A 17945-nucleotide genomic window follows, 5' to 3' on the forward strand; every position below is an offset into this window, starting at 1 on the left:
AGGCAATTCAAAGTGCGTATTAAGACGTCATAAAACGTGTTATGCACTTGAGCGCATTTAAATCCTAAAAGGATGGCAAAGAAATCCCTATACCACACTACATACAGTCTTTATATGTGCATAACCGATCAAATAATTGTCCTAACACTTGTACTACATCCTTCACTCCAACTAGCCTTAATGGTAATGGCAAATGTCCCCACAAGTTTCAGGTTGTCATGAAAGCCGTTTACCAAAAAGTAGTTCGACATCCAGAGTCAACTTGCCAATTCATGCTCCCCGTCGTCAATTAAGTTTAATTGCCTGAACGGCGGAAAGCCACAAGTCCAAGTACTTCAAATATGCATACAAAGTGAGCGCAGAATTCTCCAAAATGGGCCCCGCTTTCTGGACCCATTTAACAATCAATTTATTTTGCCATACTTTTGGCTTTGTGTACTCCAAAGCCTTATACTCCTGCTGTATTACAAAAAGTTGCCAAGTGCTATTTTCCGGCATAAATTTATAAATCCTGCAAGCTCGTTGAATATTCATTCACGTTTCGACTCAACTCTAACTATAATTGGCTTGGTATACATGTTTTTTAGGCTAGGCATTTTGGGTAACACACTAACATAACATACAATACAATAGAAAACGTGCATAGACATATGCATAGACATTTATTCGATCTAATATATTACATATGAAAGCAAATTTACATACAGGTAAATGTACGAAACAGAAAAATAGTTTTCAACCAAATTTCCACACAGTTAAAGTATCTAATATGCGCACTCGCTTTGTCATGGATGTTTCTGAAGTAGGCGTTGGAAAGCAGAGCCTGGAAGCTGTTGCAGCTTCCTTGGATTTCCATCCTCAATGATGCGACCATTTTCCATCACAATTAGGCGATCATAGTCCAGAATAGTTATCAGCCGGTGCTGTAAATACACACAAATGATCGATACAAGACCCGTATATTGGAATCACAGAAAAACTCACGGCAATGGTTATGATTGTGCGTCCCTGGAATGCTTTATCTGCGGCTCTCAGTAGGGCTGCCTCCGTGCTACTGTCCAGGGCACTTGTTGCTTCGTCCAGGACCAGGCAAACGGAGCCGCGTAGAATGGCCCGTGCAAGGCACAGCAGCTGCCGATGGCCGGCGCTCAAGTTAATGGCGCCGTCAGTAATTACTGTATCTGTAAAGCAATGAAAAGATACGTGAAGTATGCACCGAACGAAGTAAACAAGGGAAATACGAGCAGTCTTCGTACCCAAACCCAGCGGAAGATTCACTTTGACAAACTCTTTTAGCTGCGCCAACTCGAGGCAGTTCCACAGCTGTAAGTCCGAGTAATACCCATGTGGGTCAAGATTTTCGCGTATCGTCGTATTGAACAAATGCACGTCCTGTGGAATTATCGATAATCTCGTTCGCAGCTCCTCTGGTCGGATTTGCTTAATGTCCACCTCGTCAATAAGAATGTGGCCACTCGTCGTTTGCAATACACCGAATAGAGATAAGCCCAACGAGGACTTTCCGCTGCCAGTGCGGCCACAGATGCCAATCTGTAGACAGGGTCCAGAGTAAAAGAGAGTCAATAAGCTGGTGAACGCAAGAGTATTCTTAATTGAAACAGATTTAAAAGCTGTAACACTCACCCGCTGACCCGCTGGTATTTTCAGTGTTAGGTCGCTGATAACATTCTGTGTTTGGCCTTCATACCGCAGGCTGACATTTTGGAAGCTGATGTCGCCTCTTTGCGGCCAAGAAATGGGAACGCTCTGGTCTACAAAAGCAAGCAATTAAAAATTATGTAAAGGACTCTTTCTTATGCAAGCCAAATCATACAAAATAACTCGATTGGTCCCCGTTTTCGGATAGTTAATGCCTGAAACCAATGACCAGAAGTCCTGCACACTGCACTCTGCACACTCTTAACTTACATCGTTTAAGCTGACAAGACTCACGCCTTCTAGCTGGCTCATTAGGCAGATCGACCTTCCCGCTGTGTGGCGGCAGTTTCTTATCTTTTTTAATCACCGACGTCTTTGTCGTCGCCTTCTGTAGCTTGTCAGCAGCTGTCGCCGTGTGGAAGTGGAAGTTTAAGTGATTGCCGTCGCCGGTTGCATTGCCTGCATTTAATTTATCAGCATTTTCCCCAGCTCCAGCTCCATCACCATCTCCGTCTCCATCTCCACCTTCACCTCCATCTTCATCAACATCAACGGCAGCTGTCGTTGCGCCTGGGTAAACTTTGTCACCGGCAGTCGACATCGACGTGGGCAAGGACGAGCTATCGACTTCATTGCTTATTTCTTCGTTCGCTTCCAAATCGGACTCCTGTCCCTTGGCATAGTGTGCAATGCGTTCCACCGAGCCCGCATACATCTCCATATCAGCCAAAAGTTTTACAACCCAATTAAGGTAAATCGGCACCAACAACGTGTAGTTTATGGCCAGCCCGACAAGCGATGGCGTTGGTCTCAGTTCCGAAGAGAGGTCTGGCATGCTTTTATTGTTGGCATAAGTTTCTGCTACGTCCCTGGCATATCTGTAGTTGCTGCAACTGATGCTTGCCGTTGCCAGTGACGTCACGATGGCCACAAAAACAATGCACCCACCTAAATAGTCCTGCAAGAATAAAATTATGTGAAGATAGAAGACAGAGAGAAAGCAAATAAACGAGAACATGAGTGGCTATGATAACTTTCTCGAAGGCTGTATATTATAAAAACCAAAGTGTTATTTTCTGCAGGACAATGTGTCCTTTGCCATTGGATTAAATCTACACAAGCAAAGAGTACAAAACTCAATTCGAATACATATGCACCTGCGTCGAACTACGACGCTACGGGAAACACATAGTTAAAGCAATTACCAATGATATGCCAAGCCATCGGTTACTCGTATTCAACAACGCAGATGCAATTGTGTTGGCCTCAAGACGTCTGAAGAGTATCTCGGTGAAACGTGCCTGCTGATTGTACGCCCGTATTGTGGTCACACCTTGTATTGTTTCCGATAAATGCGAGATAACCGGTGAGTTAGTCGAGTTCTCAATGCGTTGTAACTCCCTGGAGAGGACAAATGAAAAGGTATCATAAAATGGAGCGAATAAACACGGCAACTCGTCATAATAATAAGCGGATCGCTGCCATTACTTACCGCGCTGAACACCTGTAGAACTTCTGTATTATGTAGTAGGCTCCACAGATAGGAAGTGTGAAGGCCAGAAACCAGGGAGTAATGGTCAAATTGATCAGAACGGCGGAAATGCAGAGAAAACTAAATTGCAGCAGCCTTTGACAAGTTGCGGCAATTTTCTGTGAATAAAATACGAATATAAATTTGAGCATTAAAGAAATTAAACTTAAACTTAATACAATTATTCTCTGTTTACCAAATGTTTCCATTAATTATTCCGTCAATTTATAAAAATGATCAAACTGTAACTTCTGTCAAAACTATATACATAGATAGTGGGTTGAATAGTTGTTGTTCCCACTGTTGACCTATATACAATGCGTATGTACATAAACAAACCCAAAGATAAACCGACGCGTGCCTATCACAGAGAAATCTTAGCCAAAGAAACAATATACGAGTATATCAGCGGGAGAAATGTGCCTATATTTTATACTTAAATAGAAAAACTATGCAGCCAATGGGAGAAATATGTGAAAGGCATAGGGCTAGCCACGAATGAAGAGCGGCGACGATGGGTGATAACAAAAGAACAAATCGTACCTTATCAATGATCGCCATGTCGTTGCTGAAACGATTAACAATACGTCCGAGCGGTGTGACTTCGAAAAAATGCAACGTTTTATGCAAAATCGATTGCAGCAGCTTATCGTGCAAATTACGACGGGCATTACAGCCGGCCCATTGTCCGGCCGGTGTTGATATCATGGCCATTATAATGCAAACACACGAAATTGCGGCATACATGCAGAAATAGTACGTGACTTCGTGGCCCTCCTCTTTGCTCACGTCCTGTGCCTGGATGTGGACATCGCTCCAATGCCGCAGCCAAACGTCCGTGTAGACACGCAAACATTGCCAAATTAGTGCGGTGATAAAAAAGACTGTGATTATGGGCACGCCCGAGGCGCGTATATACATCAGATATATGTGATGCGATATTTTTCCATATTTGCGCTCAGCATCAATTGCAGACTCAGACATTGGTATCAATTCGTTCTCGGTACCTGGGGGTGCTTCTTCATTGCCCTCGCAATGCTCCAGTGGCCTCACCGACGACACGTTTGATATTTCACAGTCGTTGTGGGGTTCGTTGATAAGGTTGCCGTCTTTGTAGTCTAAATTTACACCTGAGTAAAAGTAAAATTAAATTTAAAATATTGAATTAAAGTTCGTTTCATATATGCAACTATCTAGTTATTTATCTATGTGGTATCGCCTACTTTTCGTGGTCGCATTCATCAATGGCAGCTGTTTATCCATTTGTCCCTCCGAATCATTCGCATCTGAGTTATATATGCAGGCAGGTGAGGAGGGTATGGATCCACGATCGGCGGCTTGAAGAGCAGAAGTAGCAGCAGTTTCTTCAGAGATGCTCCTGTAAATGCATGTAACCAAAGAAAATAAGGGCAAGACACAAATATTGCAATATACGATGCGGTCAGTATATTACTCACAGAATCGAGTTGGTGGCGCTCAGCGGCTGATGGTGGTGCTTGGGCTTATTAGAGCGCCGCATGGACATTCGCCGCAAAAACTGCTGAAAGCTGCCACGAACCTGATCCTCCGACGTTGCTTCTGTCTTTGTAACCCGTTCAATCCCCACCTCAGCGCATTGAGGCCTATCAACCGCCACTTCCATGGCCGGCGGGGAAGACGCATTCCGAGCCAGCAGCTGATGCTGCAGGTTTTTCGTCGGCTGCCATGACTTTATTCGTGGGTCTTGCAACAACGGCGGCATATCCATCTCGATCCCGTCTGCATTGCTCTCTGCATAGCTACTACCGCTGGAAGTTAGCCCGCTGCGATGAATTGGATTTCCGCTATTAGAACTGGAAGCTGAGGTAGCCGTTAGCGTGCTAAGGCCGCTCAATCTATGCCAAGAGTTGGTAGTCCTACTGCCTCGACGATGAATCATTTGCCGGCGACGTGGACGCATAATGACATCATCTGCCTGGCACTCATCGATTGGTAGGGGCACATCATAGATCAGATGTCGTGAGCCATAGACGCTAGATCGCTTTCGCTGCAAATTGAAGCTGCAGCAGTTTCCATTGGAAAGAAGATACGGCTAACAAGATAGAAACATAAATTGAACTGCTCAAAAACCAATCCGGATATAACATTAACTTACTATGCACTTACCGCCGATATCTCATTGTCTTCTTCATCCTCCTCAATGTCGTTGTCGTGCATATGGGTCACTGATAAAGAAACGCTGTCGTCGTGTCCATCCGTATTGCCTCCACCATTTTCATCTATGGTCACTGAAATCGAGCGCTGAAGTCCCAGTTTGCTAACATTCTTCAGCAACTTCCAGCGCTCAGATGCCGTTCGTTCAACATGGCTGTAAGAACACAATATTTATATGAAGCATGTATGTATGAAGCGTATTAAACTGGACTATAATTAATATATGATGATAACATACTCACTTTTGTGCATCATTCTGTTTCTTTGCATTTGATGTTGCTATTATAGAATTCCATTTGGCGGGTATCTGCGGGTGCTTCGATTCTATGTCCCCATAACTGCCGCAAGCTTGGAGGCGACCATTTTTCATGACGATTACCTGTCAGTTAATGTAATAAAAATAATAACTAGCTTAACTTCCATCTTCTGTCCAAGCTAAACTCTAAATGTGTAGCCGTAAACAAGAAAATAGTCTCGGCTACGGGTACTTTAGAGCCTCTTCGTGGAAATGGCACAAACGTACGTAATCCGCCTCCTTTATGAGATTTAATTGTTGTGTCACAAGTATAAAGGTGCGATTTGACTTCAGCAGCATCTGGCTCACGCAACGCTGAAAGATTTGGGACCCGACCTCATTATCCAGCGAGGACAGTGGATCATCCTGTTCCGAGAATACACAATAAAGCTCATATTGAAAATTATATTCGTTATATTTGTTACAGACATAATTATAATGACGACTTTATTTCAAATTTGTAGGAACAGCTAATTGGGACCCAACATCTTGTCAGGTCGCACCCACTCGTCAAAGTCATCCGCCGAAATGCCTGCATTTATGGCTTCCTCCCTCAGCGTGGTACCACTTTGATGTGCTGCTTTGGCTATTGCAGCTGACCGCTCATACCCCACATGAGGGCTTAGGGCAGTAACCAGCATCAGGGACTGACTCATGATAGTATTTATCTTGTCTGTGTTTGGTTCGATGTTGCTGAGGCAGTTTTTGCAAAAAGATTTAATTCCGTCTCCCAGAAGTGTTATCGAGCGAAGCACATTTGAGGCAATCATCGGCATGAAGTCATTGAGTTGAAAGTGCCCATTGCAACCGCCTAATGTAACCGCTACTTGGTTGCCCATGACCTGGGCACAGATCATGGTGAGAGCTTCGCACTGTGTCGGATTCACTTTGCCTGGCATAATCGAGCTTCCCGGCTCATTTTCGGGGAGTTTCAGCTCAGCCAAACCGCATCGCGGACCCGATCCCAGGAAACGAATATCGTTCGCCATCTTCATTGTGCTGGCTGCTAGAGTGTTCAGCTCGCCGTGCACTTCCACCAGGGCATCACACGAGGAGATAGACTCAAACATGTTGGGCGAATTAACGAAGGGAAGACTTGTTAGGTCGGCTACACGTTTCACACACTCAGCGGCAAACCCCTTTTTAGTGTTTAGCCCTGTTCCGACTGTGGTGCCGCCAAGAGGGAGTTGGTATAGCCGGGTCAGAGCTGTGTCTAGTCGTTCCCGGCAGTTGGCCTGTTGTTGCTTATAGCCGCTGAATTCTTGGCCGAGCGTCAGCGGAACAGCGTCCATCAGGTGGGTTCGTCCAATTTTGATAATGTCCTTCCACTGATTTACCTTGTTATTCAATAGCTCAATAATCAGCGTCAACGCCGGATACAGTTTATCGCGCAACTGCATAGCGACTGCAATGTTGATAGCCGCGGAGAAGCTGTCATTGGAGCTTTGTGATAGGTTCACATGCTCATCGGGATCCACAGGCGTCTTTGTGCCTTTCTGGCCGCCGAGTATCTCGATTGCACGGTTACAAATAACCTCATTTACATTCATATTTGTGTGTCTGCCGGATCCGGCTTGCCAGATAACTAGTGGAAAATGGTCCTCGTCGTAGAGCTTGCCAGATATGATATCGTCGCAAGCCTTAGAGATAGCATCGCACAACCGCTCCTCTAGGCCAGACATTTTGTTGGTCTCAGCAACGGCTTTTTTCACAATGGCCAATGCTATAATAATGGGTCGCTGTAGGGTAAATCTATTAACTATAAATACTTCACAAAAATGCATTTGCCCTACTGGCATGCGTTCATTCACTCCACCAATCGGAAACTTCAGTAAGGACCGCATTGTTTGCGGCCCATACAAACGATCGAGGGGCACGTGAATTGCCCCCATTGAATCATACTCAACACGGGTATCAGGCACTATGAGCCGCGCCAGCTTGTACATCAAACTAAAAATCTCTTTCTGATCAAACGACATTTTGGAAGAAACAAAAAATATAACGATGAATAATTGATGGGATACTACCGGCGGTACTAAACTACAGGCACGCCAGTCAATGGTTACTCGATTCGTTAAAAACAGGAAAGAAATTCCAGTCTCTAGATCGATAATTCCTATTATAGCCACCATAATATATGGTCACGAATAAATACTCCTCGTGCAGAAGATAGGTGGACCAAGTCCAAAGTTGTTCCTTCTCTGCGTTGCAGGCCATCAGTCTTCTTTTCTCAAATTTCCACCCAATCCCTTTCGCGTCCTCTCCTTTCCTAGTTTCCCTTTCCTTTTCACGTATTCTCTATAACAGACAGTGGCACTAAACTTGTTTACCATGAAACAAAGTACCAAAAGGTTGCAGCCCTTCTTCACCTTTGGTTGTCTTTTATCTTATGAAGGATTTACGGTTTCACTCTTGATAGTTTACCTTGAACTAACTTACCATTATGATCACATTAGCCGATGAATAGATCGCACGCGCAATAGCAATTCGCTGTATCTGTCCGCCTGATATATTGATGCCGCGCTCTCCGATAATGGTGAAATCGCCTTTTGGCATTATTTCAATGTCAGGCTTAAGGGCACATGCTTCTATCACGAAATCGTAACGGCTGGGTCGAAAGGATTCGCCGAAAAGAATGTTTTCCCGGATGGTGTCATTGAGCAGCCACGGTTGTTGAGACACATAAGAAATCGTACATGTTCTGGAGGAAAAAAAAGGTCGATAAGATGAACTTTTTATGTGTATGGACAATTGAAAAAAAGGTACCTCTTACATGCACAATCTTTAAGTAGGGCCTTTAAGTAAGATCCTAATGGTATTGATTATTTTTGAAGTCTTTTCTTGGGAAGATATTACATATACCTGGTCGAAATTCATATACCCCGTTATGCTCACCAATTTTGACTTAACTTAACTTTGTTTAGTGATTGGACCAATACTAATTTCGATCAATTTTCCATGCACCGTAAGCTGTGATTATATGCAGGACGGTCAGTAAACGTAAAAACAGGTCAGGTCTTTGGGCTCATGCATTTGAGACATGTTTAAAATTGTTGGGTTCATAGCACGAATTCTTTTAGCGAGACCATTGTGTCCTTGTATGCAGGCATTTTGTTTGGCATACTCCTATTCTGCATAAGCGCATAGGAGACAACACCAGAAAGGCATAATTTCAGGAGACTGTTTAGAACAGGAATCAAACAATGGACCTCTATCGCACTGGTATCGCCTCCGCTGTTCCTTGTTGAAGCTTAAGCCCGTAAATTGGCAACAAAATATGTGTACTGGAATGCACACATACAAAAAGTCTCAAATTCGTGTGGGCTTGAACGTACATAAATAAGCAAAAATATATCTGCAAAAGGAAAAAATTGAAAGTGGAAAGTGGAGAGTGGAACGGTGAAGACACCAATGCAGAACAAAACGGTTTCAAACTAGCACAGACATTTATTATAGTAATTGAAATTATTGCACATTTGCCGTTTGCCGGAGGAAGCCAGGAAAACTGGGAAGCAAAAAACTAGAGGCCAGAAGATCGAATTGGTTCAGGCTGTGAAGGCAAGTGCACACCCGTTGGCGGCTTGCGCCCACGATTTTAACTTGTTAAATGCATTTTTATGTGCTTGCAATCGACCCTCCCGCCACTACGGGGACACTGCTTGATTCAGGAATGGCGCAGAGTGGGCGCAGGGCGATGCCATTTTTATTTTATGCGCAATAAAATTAACAACGTACACATTCATTTTGTGATAAATTACTGAATCACGTGGTGTGCATTGAAACGACTGATAAAGTAAGTTGAACGACTGCTGTGACTTCTTTCGCTGCATCAACTAAAACTACCCTGTGACTATGGTCAAGGATTCTTCATTACCTATGAGGAGCTCATTTAAAATGCTCAACTGGAGGCTCAGGTTAATTTATTTCTTAGCTTCTTTAACACTGCAAAACTAAACATTCTCCATGATAATCTGAGCATGCCACAAAAACTTCCTTCGGTCGTTCAAGGTGTACAAAAAGCTGTGTGTATCGGAGTAAACTGCCTACGCAAACAGGTGCAAATTATGCAATTAAATGTGATAAATGAGCAAACAAACTTATCCACCAAACGCTATCGCAAAGGTATTGCTGTTGGCAGAACTGAAAATAAGCACATAAATAGCTGAACAAATTTGCATGAAAGGACATTCTGTTGGTGAACCGTGTAAGCAGACAAGGAAACGTGCTTAATCTTAAAAATAAGAACATCGTGAATGGCATCGTCAGAAGCAGCCTAGTTTTGACTAGAACAAAGTGTTCGGGTGGGAAAATAAGCTTGCCAAGAGGGATGCGACTCTGTTAAAAACCATCTTTAAACTATGAATTAGTTTAAACCAGCTGCAATGGTCTACTTACTTGTGCCAAAACATATTTCCTGCTAACAGTGGCATCTCCATGAGCAAGGCCGACAAGAGGGATGTCTTTCCGCTGCCATTTTTTCCGACAATAATCGTCAATTTTCCCTTCGGTATAACTATCCCTTGAATGTGTAATTGCACCATTGGAATGTGACTGTCTGGATGCCATGTGAAAAGACCGTCATTGATCGACACCGCAATGTCATCGGGCATTTTTAGCAGGAGAGAATCACGTCTCCAGCTATCCGTGTTCCTGGCCCGCATCAGTGAGAATTCCTGATGTTTCTCCACTACGGTTCCTTGCAGCCTCGGTGGCCTAATGGCTACGTACGGTGTGTTGCGAAGCAGTTCACGGCGCTGCTGTACGAGCCTCTGATGGCCCACCTCTTGAAAAAACAATGGAGAGGTGGCTGCTGCCTGTTGATCATGTTGCCTGGTTGTCTGCACAGAATTGTCCTCTGATTCTGACGTCGATATCGGCCGTTCCAACGTTGCTGTTCGTTGTGCAATGTGCTTTTCATTCAGCATGCTTTCTGCCTGTGCTGTGCGCATTGTCATGTTGGACTTCTCCTGCGTTTCATACATATCCAATGAGGCATCACTCTTGCTTAATATCCTGGCCATATTTCGAATGCCCTCAAACTGCTTTTGGATCTCGCTTGCCTCAAAAAATCGCTGCAGACGACGCGTTGAAACCCTTGCTGCTATAATAATTGGGACTGTAATCGGAAATATCAACAGAGGGACCGTTAGTTGCTGGAAAAGGGCCAGTGCAGAGAACAGTCGACTAGCGTTTAAATTAAGGTCCGCCTCCCTAGGTAGCAACACATAAACACCGAGGGTCACAAAAGTGATCAACACCGTCGAAATATGTGTAAGAATAGCTGTTAAAAAAAGAGCAATGAGTTTGGAAAGTCTATCCAAGTATATCGCAATTGCACTCTTACTCATTAACGTCCAAAATAGGGCATCCTTGTTGAGATATGTGAGCTCCTTTTTGCGTGACACCTGAATCTTTTTAAAGAAAACCTCGTCCCAGGCATTTAGCTTTATAATTTTGATACCAATCAATGTTTCGTGTATTTTCTTCAATCGCTCATCAGTATATTTCTGCGTGGATTTATCGAAAAGAAAACTTTAAATATGGAAACTATATATAAGTAAAGCTACTAATATGTTCATACCGCAATAACTTCGCTGTTTTTAGACATGGCATTTCCAATGAGAAATTGCAGTGGCGTCATAATTAGTATGCACACAATGGCTCCAACGACAGCACTTATCCCCAACTTGAGATACAGCAAGTAAATGACCACCGATATCTAGAACGATAAGGTTGTTACTTTAATTCCTCGATTTTAATTTTAAGGAGCCAACTCTCAGTACATACCTTAAATGGTATAGCCCATGCATAGTGGGCGATCCAGAAAAATTGCATTATGTTTAGTGTATCTTCCGTCATATGATTGGTAATGCTGCCAATGTCATTAGAGGGATTTAAATCTGTCAAATAAGAAATAATAGGATATTTTGATCTATGTATACTAGCAGAAAGCCAACCGCAACCCCAAAACTATTTTATATAATAGAGAGATACTTCTGGAAATGTTAATTTTATTTATTCTTTTACCCCAAAGCTATACAATAAGCTGAACCACTCAAATGCATATACATATCAACTATTTAGCCATAAAATCAAGAGCTTCAAAGTTTAAAACATTTTACTCTGATAAAAACGGAACCGAGATAGAATTTCACTCACCGCTCATATATCCCGCATGTCCTTCAGGGGGTTCCTCTTTAGAGGTAGAATCCGTGTTCATCTTATCTTTGGCGTTGTTTTTTTTCGTTTTTACCGGAGTAGAAGTTGAGGATAATGGAGTTTGGCGTATGCTGTTATTAGCCGAACAGCCGCTGGTCGCATTTAATAGCAGGGTCTTTCGATAAATTAGACCCTGTAGGGATGTTTTTATCCAGATACCCGTCATATTAAGAATGTGAGTAGAAGCCTGGGACAAGGCTCCCTGAGTAATTGCAGCTAGTAGAACAATCCAAGCAATGCTCCAGCCGTTTGTTAGCAGTTCCGACCAGGTGGCATAGTAAACTCTTACTTGGCCAATATGAATATCGCTCACATTGAAGGCCAACATTAGTGGTTGACCCTCGTCTTTCGCATTCCATTGTTTTGATGGATTGGTCGCTGTAGCATAAAGCTCTTCTATATACTGTACTATTTGCTGTATTGCAAGTGGGCCGATCAACGCAAATAGGTCTCCCGCCAGCTTTAAAATGCCGCCCAAAGCAAACATCCGCCAACTGTTCTTTATATAGCAATACCATAAGGATGGGGAGGAACTTGACTTTTTCTGTTATACGTTTGATCAAGAAAAATGAAGAGAAACCCATGAAAGTATTCAAATAGTACCATATGTGCTATGGGTAGTACATGTTCAAGGCGTGCTACTTACCACCTCATCTGTGTAAACATACAAAAAGTGATCGTAATGCGATCTAGCGCTATCCTCTAGTTTCATTGCACCCAAGTTCTCAAGTTCTAGTGGTTCCGTATAGCCCAACCTCAGCAAAGGAGTCAACCACCAGAAGCAAGATTTTGAATAAAATGTTGCAAGTGAATGTTTATAGCCTATTTTTCCATGGTCATCCACGTAGTTGTCACGAAAGTGCTGCAAAATCCATTGAATACGAATTTCGATAGTAGGTTAGAGTATTCATATTTTTGAAATAGGTTTAGAAAGTACTTCTACATAGGTGATCAAAGATAACCAAAGACTCCAGTGCTAATCTTTGGCCCGTTTACGCTAGCTACTATGTCCTCTGTAACTTCAGTTTTCCCTGCGACTTTTCCTTTGGCCAGAAACACATACTCGTATGTAGGTAGTCTTTTAACATGCTCAAATCTATGGCTGTGCAAGGCCACTTGTACAAATGTATGAATAAACAATTTACCAAGCATAGAAGTCCGTAAGCTTAAAATCTGCGATTAACCTATTTAAAAACGTAAGCTTGCAAACCACATTACTATGTTTGTTCCACCTCTGTTATGTGCCATTGTTTAGCGAGTTACTTGTTGAATAAAATAAATATTTTAATAAAACGTTTGTAATTGCTGGCGAGGGACATGCTAACGTCAAGTTTTCTCTAGTTTTTAGCGGCCATATTTCAGATAGTTAACTTAAATATGCTCTACTGCAGCTTAGTTTAATCTATACCTCATTATATATAGTGTAACCATCCAACGAAGCCAATACCAGCAGACATAAAACAGACATACCCACAAGGCACGTCTGAAGCTCTAGTACTTCCTCGTAGTAAGCAACCTCTGTCAATTCGTTGGAACGCAGAGCGAGAGTCAATACCTCCACGGCCATGCTCGCGTACAAAAACACTAAGGGATGAAAATATGCTCGATTATTTAATGCGAGAATTTTATATCATGTACCTTGCACAACCCAAAGGCATTCGAAGGCACTCACCTGTCTTCTTCTTGCGCTCTATAACACGATGATAACACATTAGCAAAATTGTCAATATCGTGGAAGCAAGCGCATTCCACGCTTCTCCCGCTCCTATTATAACCAGAAAATTTGTGTCTCTATTCCATAAGTCAAAAAGACGACTGAGCTGCCGTGCACTGCGTTGGGGCAGTAAGCTCCTGGCTAGATCCAGGCTACTTCCAGCCAACATGAGCAGTGACACAGCTGCACGTAAATTGTGAAACTTTAGTAATGTTTTATGACACCTGCATTGAAAAGGCGGCACATGATAAAGTTTCGTGATCTTTGCGTAAAGTATTAGTTGTTATTAGTTAGTATTACTAAATATTAAAGTTGTCCTAATGATACCTTATTTCATTTCATAAGTACATAAGAATTCCGGTGCATTCACACAGACACAAATAGAAAAGTGAAGTGGAGATGCAATTGAGATATTTCTTTCAAAAAACTATGCCACGCGACGAGTTTAAAGGTACTGCACCCTCCATGATTTCGATTTCATGGAGTACATACTTGATATCATATGCTCTTTAGTTCCGGATATCAATTATTGACGTTTAAGTGGATTTTGAAATACATAGACAATTGAAAAAAAAAACCAAATACAACAGAATCGAACTACATAAATATGTACTTCATAGAAAGTCGTAAAGAAATATTAAACAATTATAATAATTTACCAGTAATGTTAATTAAGATATTAAGTATAGTGGGAGTTTATAAAATCATAAATTAACCTAACAACTTTCTGTACTAACAACCTCTTCTTCGTTTTTTGTATGTCTATTCACATATTGAAAACCATCCAGATTGAAACATCATTTGATTGCAAGAAAAAACAGAGTTATATTTAGTTATGAACGTTTAATCATAATAATAGTAGTCTAGTTTATCATTCCATGGCTTTTTAGTTGATTAGCGCATAAGCTAAATCTAAGAAATTTGTCTTTAACTTATCAATACTCACGTTTCATACTTATTCCAAAGGAAAAAACAGGCAAAAAGCAATATCAATATGCTTAGACAAGTAAAAAGAAGCTTCACGCGGTCAATGCCACAAACATTTGTATTTAAATTTTCATAAATGGAGCGAACTCGGCCATTTAAATTATTGCAGTGGATAATATTAAACAACTGCGTCATATCGACCAAAATATCCAAATTATTTACAGTATTTGTAATCCTTTCAGAACTTTATATAGTAAGTAGATCGTATTAGATATCGTAGACCCGTAGAGATATCTTTTTAAGAATATCACTAGAACTGTTTCATTTTAAAACATTATCGTACAAATGCGCACATTCGACGCTTTTATATTTATCCATAAATAAATTCGATTCCCTTCGTATTCACTTTAAAATGGTCTGTACAAGGTAAAGACCAGGAAAAATGTTTAAAGTAAACAAATTATTCCGCACTCGAAAATATGCACTGCAATTACTGCTATCGCAATATGTGTTATGCGAGTAGTTTACAAAATTAATTTCGTTTTAAGGGAGCGTTTTCGGTCTCCAATTACTTTTAAGTAATTTTTTTTTTTAATATAAACAAAATAAGAGATAATTAGGTATGCACACGTTTTGCGAGAATAAGAGAATCGGACAACCGTCTACGGCGGAGCATGACAGCACACTAAACGTATGATCACCCGCCGTAAAAGTAGCGAAGTAGAGACGATGCTGCACTGACGTGAGGGATCTTGCACGTGCGCACTGGAAAAAGCTTCTCCGATACTGAGATTCTGGAGCAATTTTTTGAGTCATAGGCCAAATGATCTATGATCAGTTCCAAAATACTTATCAATTGGACCAGAAACAAAAAGGGTAATGATTTTCCTATATGATCTCCTTAATCTATTTAAGTTGCTTGTTTATATATGAATTAACATTAGTATTAAATATGTACGTTCTTGGGCGCAGACATCTGAAAAGTTCATCTTAATATAAACTAAATGGAGGAGAAATAATCGCAACTTCCACACATATTATAAAGGCGACCGGTGGAAGGCTCTATAAAGAAACGCAGTGCCTGAGTACACTTAGTTTCATGTGATGCAATTTGCTGGTGTATTTTCCTCTCCAGTTGTTCCATGTTAGATGTATGCTCAAACTGAATTCCGCACTCACACCGGTAGACAGTTTCCTGACGTTGCAATGGTTTTATAAGGCAGACAGGGCACAGAACATTTTGCTGTATTGGTGCATCTGATTCCACGTACGTTTCCAAATTTTGTTCGCCCAACGCATACCATTCATTTACATCAGAAAGTAATTCGTCCAGAATGTTCTGTTCCAACTCCAAGTCTTTGTCAAACTCGCTTAGCTCCGTGCGAAGAAATTCTTTAAGTTCAGCCTGTGAAAAACCATGATTCAATATACATAGCTCCCGAGTCTTTGGCATTCACGTACCAATTGCACTGTGCGGTTGGCATCTGTTAATCTTGTGCGAGTCTCTATAATACGTTTGCGGTACTTCTGCAAGGAGAGAATACTGTAAATATGCATGTTGCAAAGCTGAAAAGGGTTATACATTACCTCGCGCAACATATCACGCAGTTTTGGCATGCCCGTACGGTGTCTTTTGGCCACATCCTGAGCATGTCGCTTTTGTTCTACTGGGGTACGGTAAACGGGACTTTGTGGAGAACTCATTACAGTCGAATTGCAAATAAAGGCAGAGTTAATTTGCTGGGTTACACGAATAATATGCTATGCTCGCAAGTATGTCGTGGTTCTTTATGTGTTAGGTGTCCCGCACGTGTTGTAAACGAAATATAAAACCAGAACCGAACAAAGTTAATGCAAGCAAGCAAATCAAACAAAATACAAAAAAATTCGCGCAATCCTATTTTTTCTACGTTTCTAGAGAAGGTAATTCTGTAAAAATAGTTCACTTATCGATGTTTTCTAGTGTGGCCGTATTACTGATATTTCACGTCCATGCAACTCTACATTAGCGAATCATTTTACAGCACTGCAAGGCAGAGTTGCTTTGATCGAAATTTGACGTTTGGAGCATGGCGTAGTACATGCTTCCGCTCTTTCTTTCCCTTTCTTTTACCAACGTGTGCAGTGTCAAGTAAGAGGTTAGTAATATTTTCTGTGAAATATACATAATATTTGAAAGAGACTGTGTTTAAATGCAATTATTTTGTGTCATTAACAGATGCCTGCTACGGTCGTCAAGAAACCTGCAGCAAAGAAGCTGCCGGCTGTGCCGGAATCAAAGCTGAAATTCAGCAAGAAACAAATCAGCAAACGTGCCGCTGAGTCAAAGCGTCGTCTCAAGCGAGCCGCTGTGATTGCGCTGCGCAAGAAGGAAAATCTGGTCCGTGCCGAAAAGTACCAGAATGAGTACATCAAATCTGACCAGCGTGAGATTAAGCTGCGTCGCCTGGCCAAGAAGCGCAACCAGTTTTATGTGCCCGCAGAGGCCAAGCTGGCATTTGTCGTGCGTATCCGTGGGTATGTAATGTTTTGCTTATTATTCTACTGTTTATTTAATAACCTTTAATTATCTTCCAGTATCAACAAGGTTGCCCCCAAGGTTCGCAAAGTTTTGCAGCTGTTCCGATTGCGCCAAATCAACAATGGTGTCTTCATCAAGTTGAACAAGGCTACCATCAACATGCTGCGTATTGCCGAGCCCTACATCACCTGGGGCTACCCCAACCTGAAGTCGGTGCGCGAGCTTATTTACAAGCGCGGCTATGTCAAGCACAGCCGTCAGCGTGTCCCCATCACTGACAACTTTGTGATTGAGCGCAAACTGCGCCAGGCTCACAATATTCAGTGCGTTGAGGATTTGGTCCATGAGATTTTCACCGTTGGACCCAATTTCAAGTACGCCTCCAACTTCCTGTGGCCGTTTAAGCTGAACACCCCCACCGGTGGCTGGCGCAAGAAGGCCAATCACTACGTTAACGGAGGTGATTTCGGCAACCGTGAAGACCACATCAACCGACTGTTGCGCAAAATGGTCTAAGCTTCAGTTTAAACAACAAAAGCTTGGAGTAGAACGGGCATGTAAACAGTGAACGAAAAATAAAACATAATTTTATAAATTACAAAATGCCCTTCAATACAAAAAGCAGTGTTCGCTTCGTTTTCATTTGTTACTTTAATGTTAAAAAAGGAAACTCAAATTTAAGGATGCTTTCAATTAGCAGAAAAAATTACAGTGTTTTAGTTGCCCACAAAAAGGTATGCCAAATTGGAAAATGGAAAGGCTGTTCATCGGAATCCACGCAGTGTCAGCACCAATCAAGCAGCACCCGCACCAGGTAAATATATATATGACTAATGTCGTGTGCCTGCCACCTACAAGAACAACAGATCCCCAAACAAAAAAAAAA

At 41.9% G+C, this 17945-nt stretch overlaps 4 protein-coding genes across 4 annotated transcripts; 1 reads left to right on the forward strand and 3 right to left on the reverse strand.

The window, feature by feature from the left end:
* Positions 1-673: 673 nt before the first annotated feature.
* On the reverse strand, positions 674-15344 carry LOC6588823 (ATP-binding cassette sub-family C member Sur). The gene is made up of 23 exons (XM_026988208.1): positions 14558-15344; positions 13570-13835; positions 13306-13481; positions 12544-12759; positions 11838-12441; positions 11466-11578; positions 11260-11397; positions 11023-11185; positions 10074-10959; positions 8118-8379; positions 5907-6044; positions 5626-5762; positions 5336-5537; positions 4648-5261; positions 4414-4568; positions 3734-4320; positions 3152-3309; positions 2865-3060; positions 1930-2617; positions 1645-1772; positions 1257-1551; positions 985-1181; positions 674-923 (listed from the first exon to the last, which is right to left on the reverse strand). The coding sequence occupies exons 1-23, from the start codon at positions 14731-14733 to the stop codon at positions 786-788; spliced, it is 6633 nt and encodes a 2210-aa protein (XP_026844009.1). The 5' UTR covers positions 14734-15344; the 3' UTR covers positions 674-785.
* LOC113565640 (fumarate hydratase, mitochondrial) lies at positions 6096-7833 on the reverse strand. The gene is made up of 2 exons (XM_026988202.1): positions 7472-7833; positions 6096-7417 (listed from the first exon to the last, which is right to left on the reverse strand). The coding sequence occupies exons 1-2, from the start codon at positions 7808-7810 to the stop codon at positions 6149-6151; spliced, it is 1608 nt and encodes a 535-aa protein (XP_026844003.1). The 5' UTR covers positions 7811-7833; the 3' UTR covers positions 6096-6148.
* Positions 15345-15421: 77 nt separating the features above from the next.
* On the reverse strand, positions 15422-16392 carry LOC6588822 (RIP-like protein). The gene is made up of 3 exons (XM_002014383.2): positions 16126-16392; positions 16000-16065; positions 15422-15943 (listed from the first exon to the last, which is right to left on the reverse strand). Exons 1-3 carry the CDS (start codon positions 16240-16242, stop codon positions 15539-15541), a joined length of 588 nt encoding a protein of 195 aa, XP_002014419.1. The 5' UTR covers positions 16243-16392; the 3' UTR covers positions 15422-15538.
* Positions 16393-16756: 364 nt separating this feature from the next.
* LOC6588821 (60S ribosomal protein L7) lies at positions 16757-17680 on the forward strand. The gene is made up of 2 exons (XM_026988207.1): positions 16757-17055; positions 17116-17680. Exons 1-2 carry the CDS (start codon positions 16757-16759, stop codon positions 17573-17575), a joined length of 759 nt encoding a protein of 252 aa, XP_026844008.1. The 3' UTR covers positions 17576-17680.
* The last annotated feature ends 265 nt before the right edge of the window (positions 17681-17945 follow it).

The sequence above is a fragment of the Drosophila persimilis genome, unplaced genomic scaffold (genome assembly GCF_003286085.1).
Source record: "Drosophila persimilis strain 14011-0111.01,24,50 unplaced genomic scaffold, DperRS2 tig00000191-arrow-pilon, whole genome shotgun sequence".
Lineage (NCBI taxonomy): Eukaryota > Metazoa > Arthropoda > Insecta > Diptera > Drosophilidae > Drosophila > Drosophila persimilis.

Coding starts and splice junctions, on each gene's coding strand:
- LOC113565640 (XM_026988202.1), bottom strand. CDS start 7,810: ATGGTGGCTATAATAGGAATTATCGATCTAGAGACTGGAATTTCTTTC. Junction 7,418..7,471: donor GAGTGAATGAACGCATGCCA/GTAGGGCAAATG, acceptor TTTACCCTACAG/CGACCCATTATTATAGCATT.
- LOC6588823 (XM_026988208.1), bottom strand. CDS start 14,733: ATGACGCAGTTGTTTAATATTATCCACTGCAATAATTTAAATGGCCGA. Junction 11,186..11,259: donor AAAACAGCGAAGTTATTGCG/GTATGAACATAT, acceptor AAATCCACGCAG/AAATATACTGATGAGCGATT. Junction 5,538..5,625: donor AAACAGAATGATGCACAAAA/GTGAGTATGTTA, acceptor GTGTTCTTACAG/CCATGTTGAACGAACGGCAT.
- LOC6588822 (XM_002014383.2), bottom strand. CDS start 16,242: ATGAGTTCTCCACAAAGTCCCGTTTACCGTACCCCAGTAGAACAAAAG. Junction 16,066..16,125: donor TGCGTGATATGTTGCGCGAG/GTAATGTATAAC, acceptor CTCTCCTTGCAG/AAGTACCGCAAACGTATTAT. Junction 15,944..15,999: donor CCAACCGCACAGTGCAATTG/GTACGTGAATGC, acceptor GGTTTTTCACAG/GCTGAACTTAAAGAATTTCT.
- LOC6588821 (XM_026988207.1), top strand. CDS start 16,757: ATGCCTGCTACGGTCGTCAAGAAACCTGCAGCAAAGAAGCTGCCGGCT. Junction 17,056..17,115: donor TTTGTCGTGCGTATCCGTGG/GTATGTAATGTT, acceptor ATTATCTTCCAG/TATCAACAAGGTTGCCCCCA.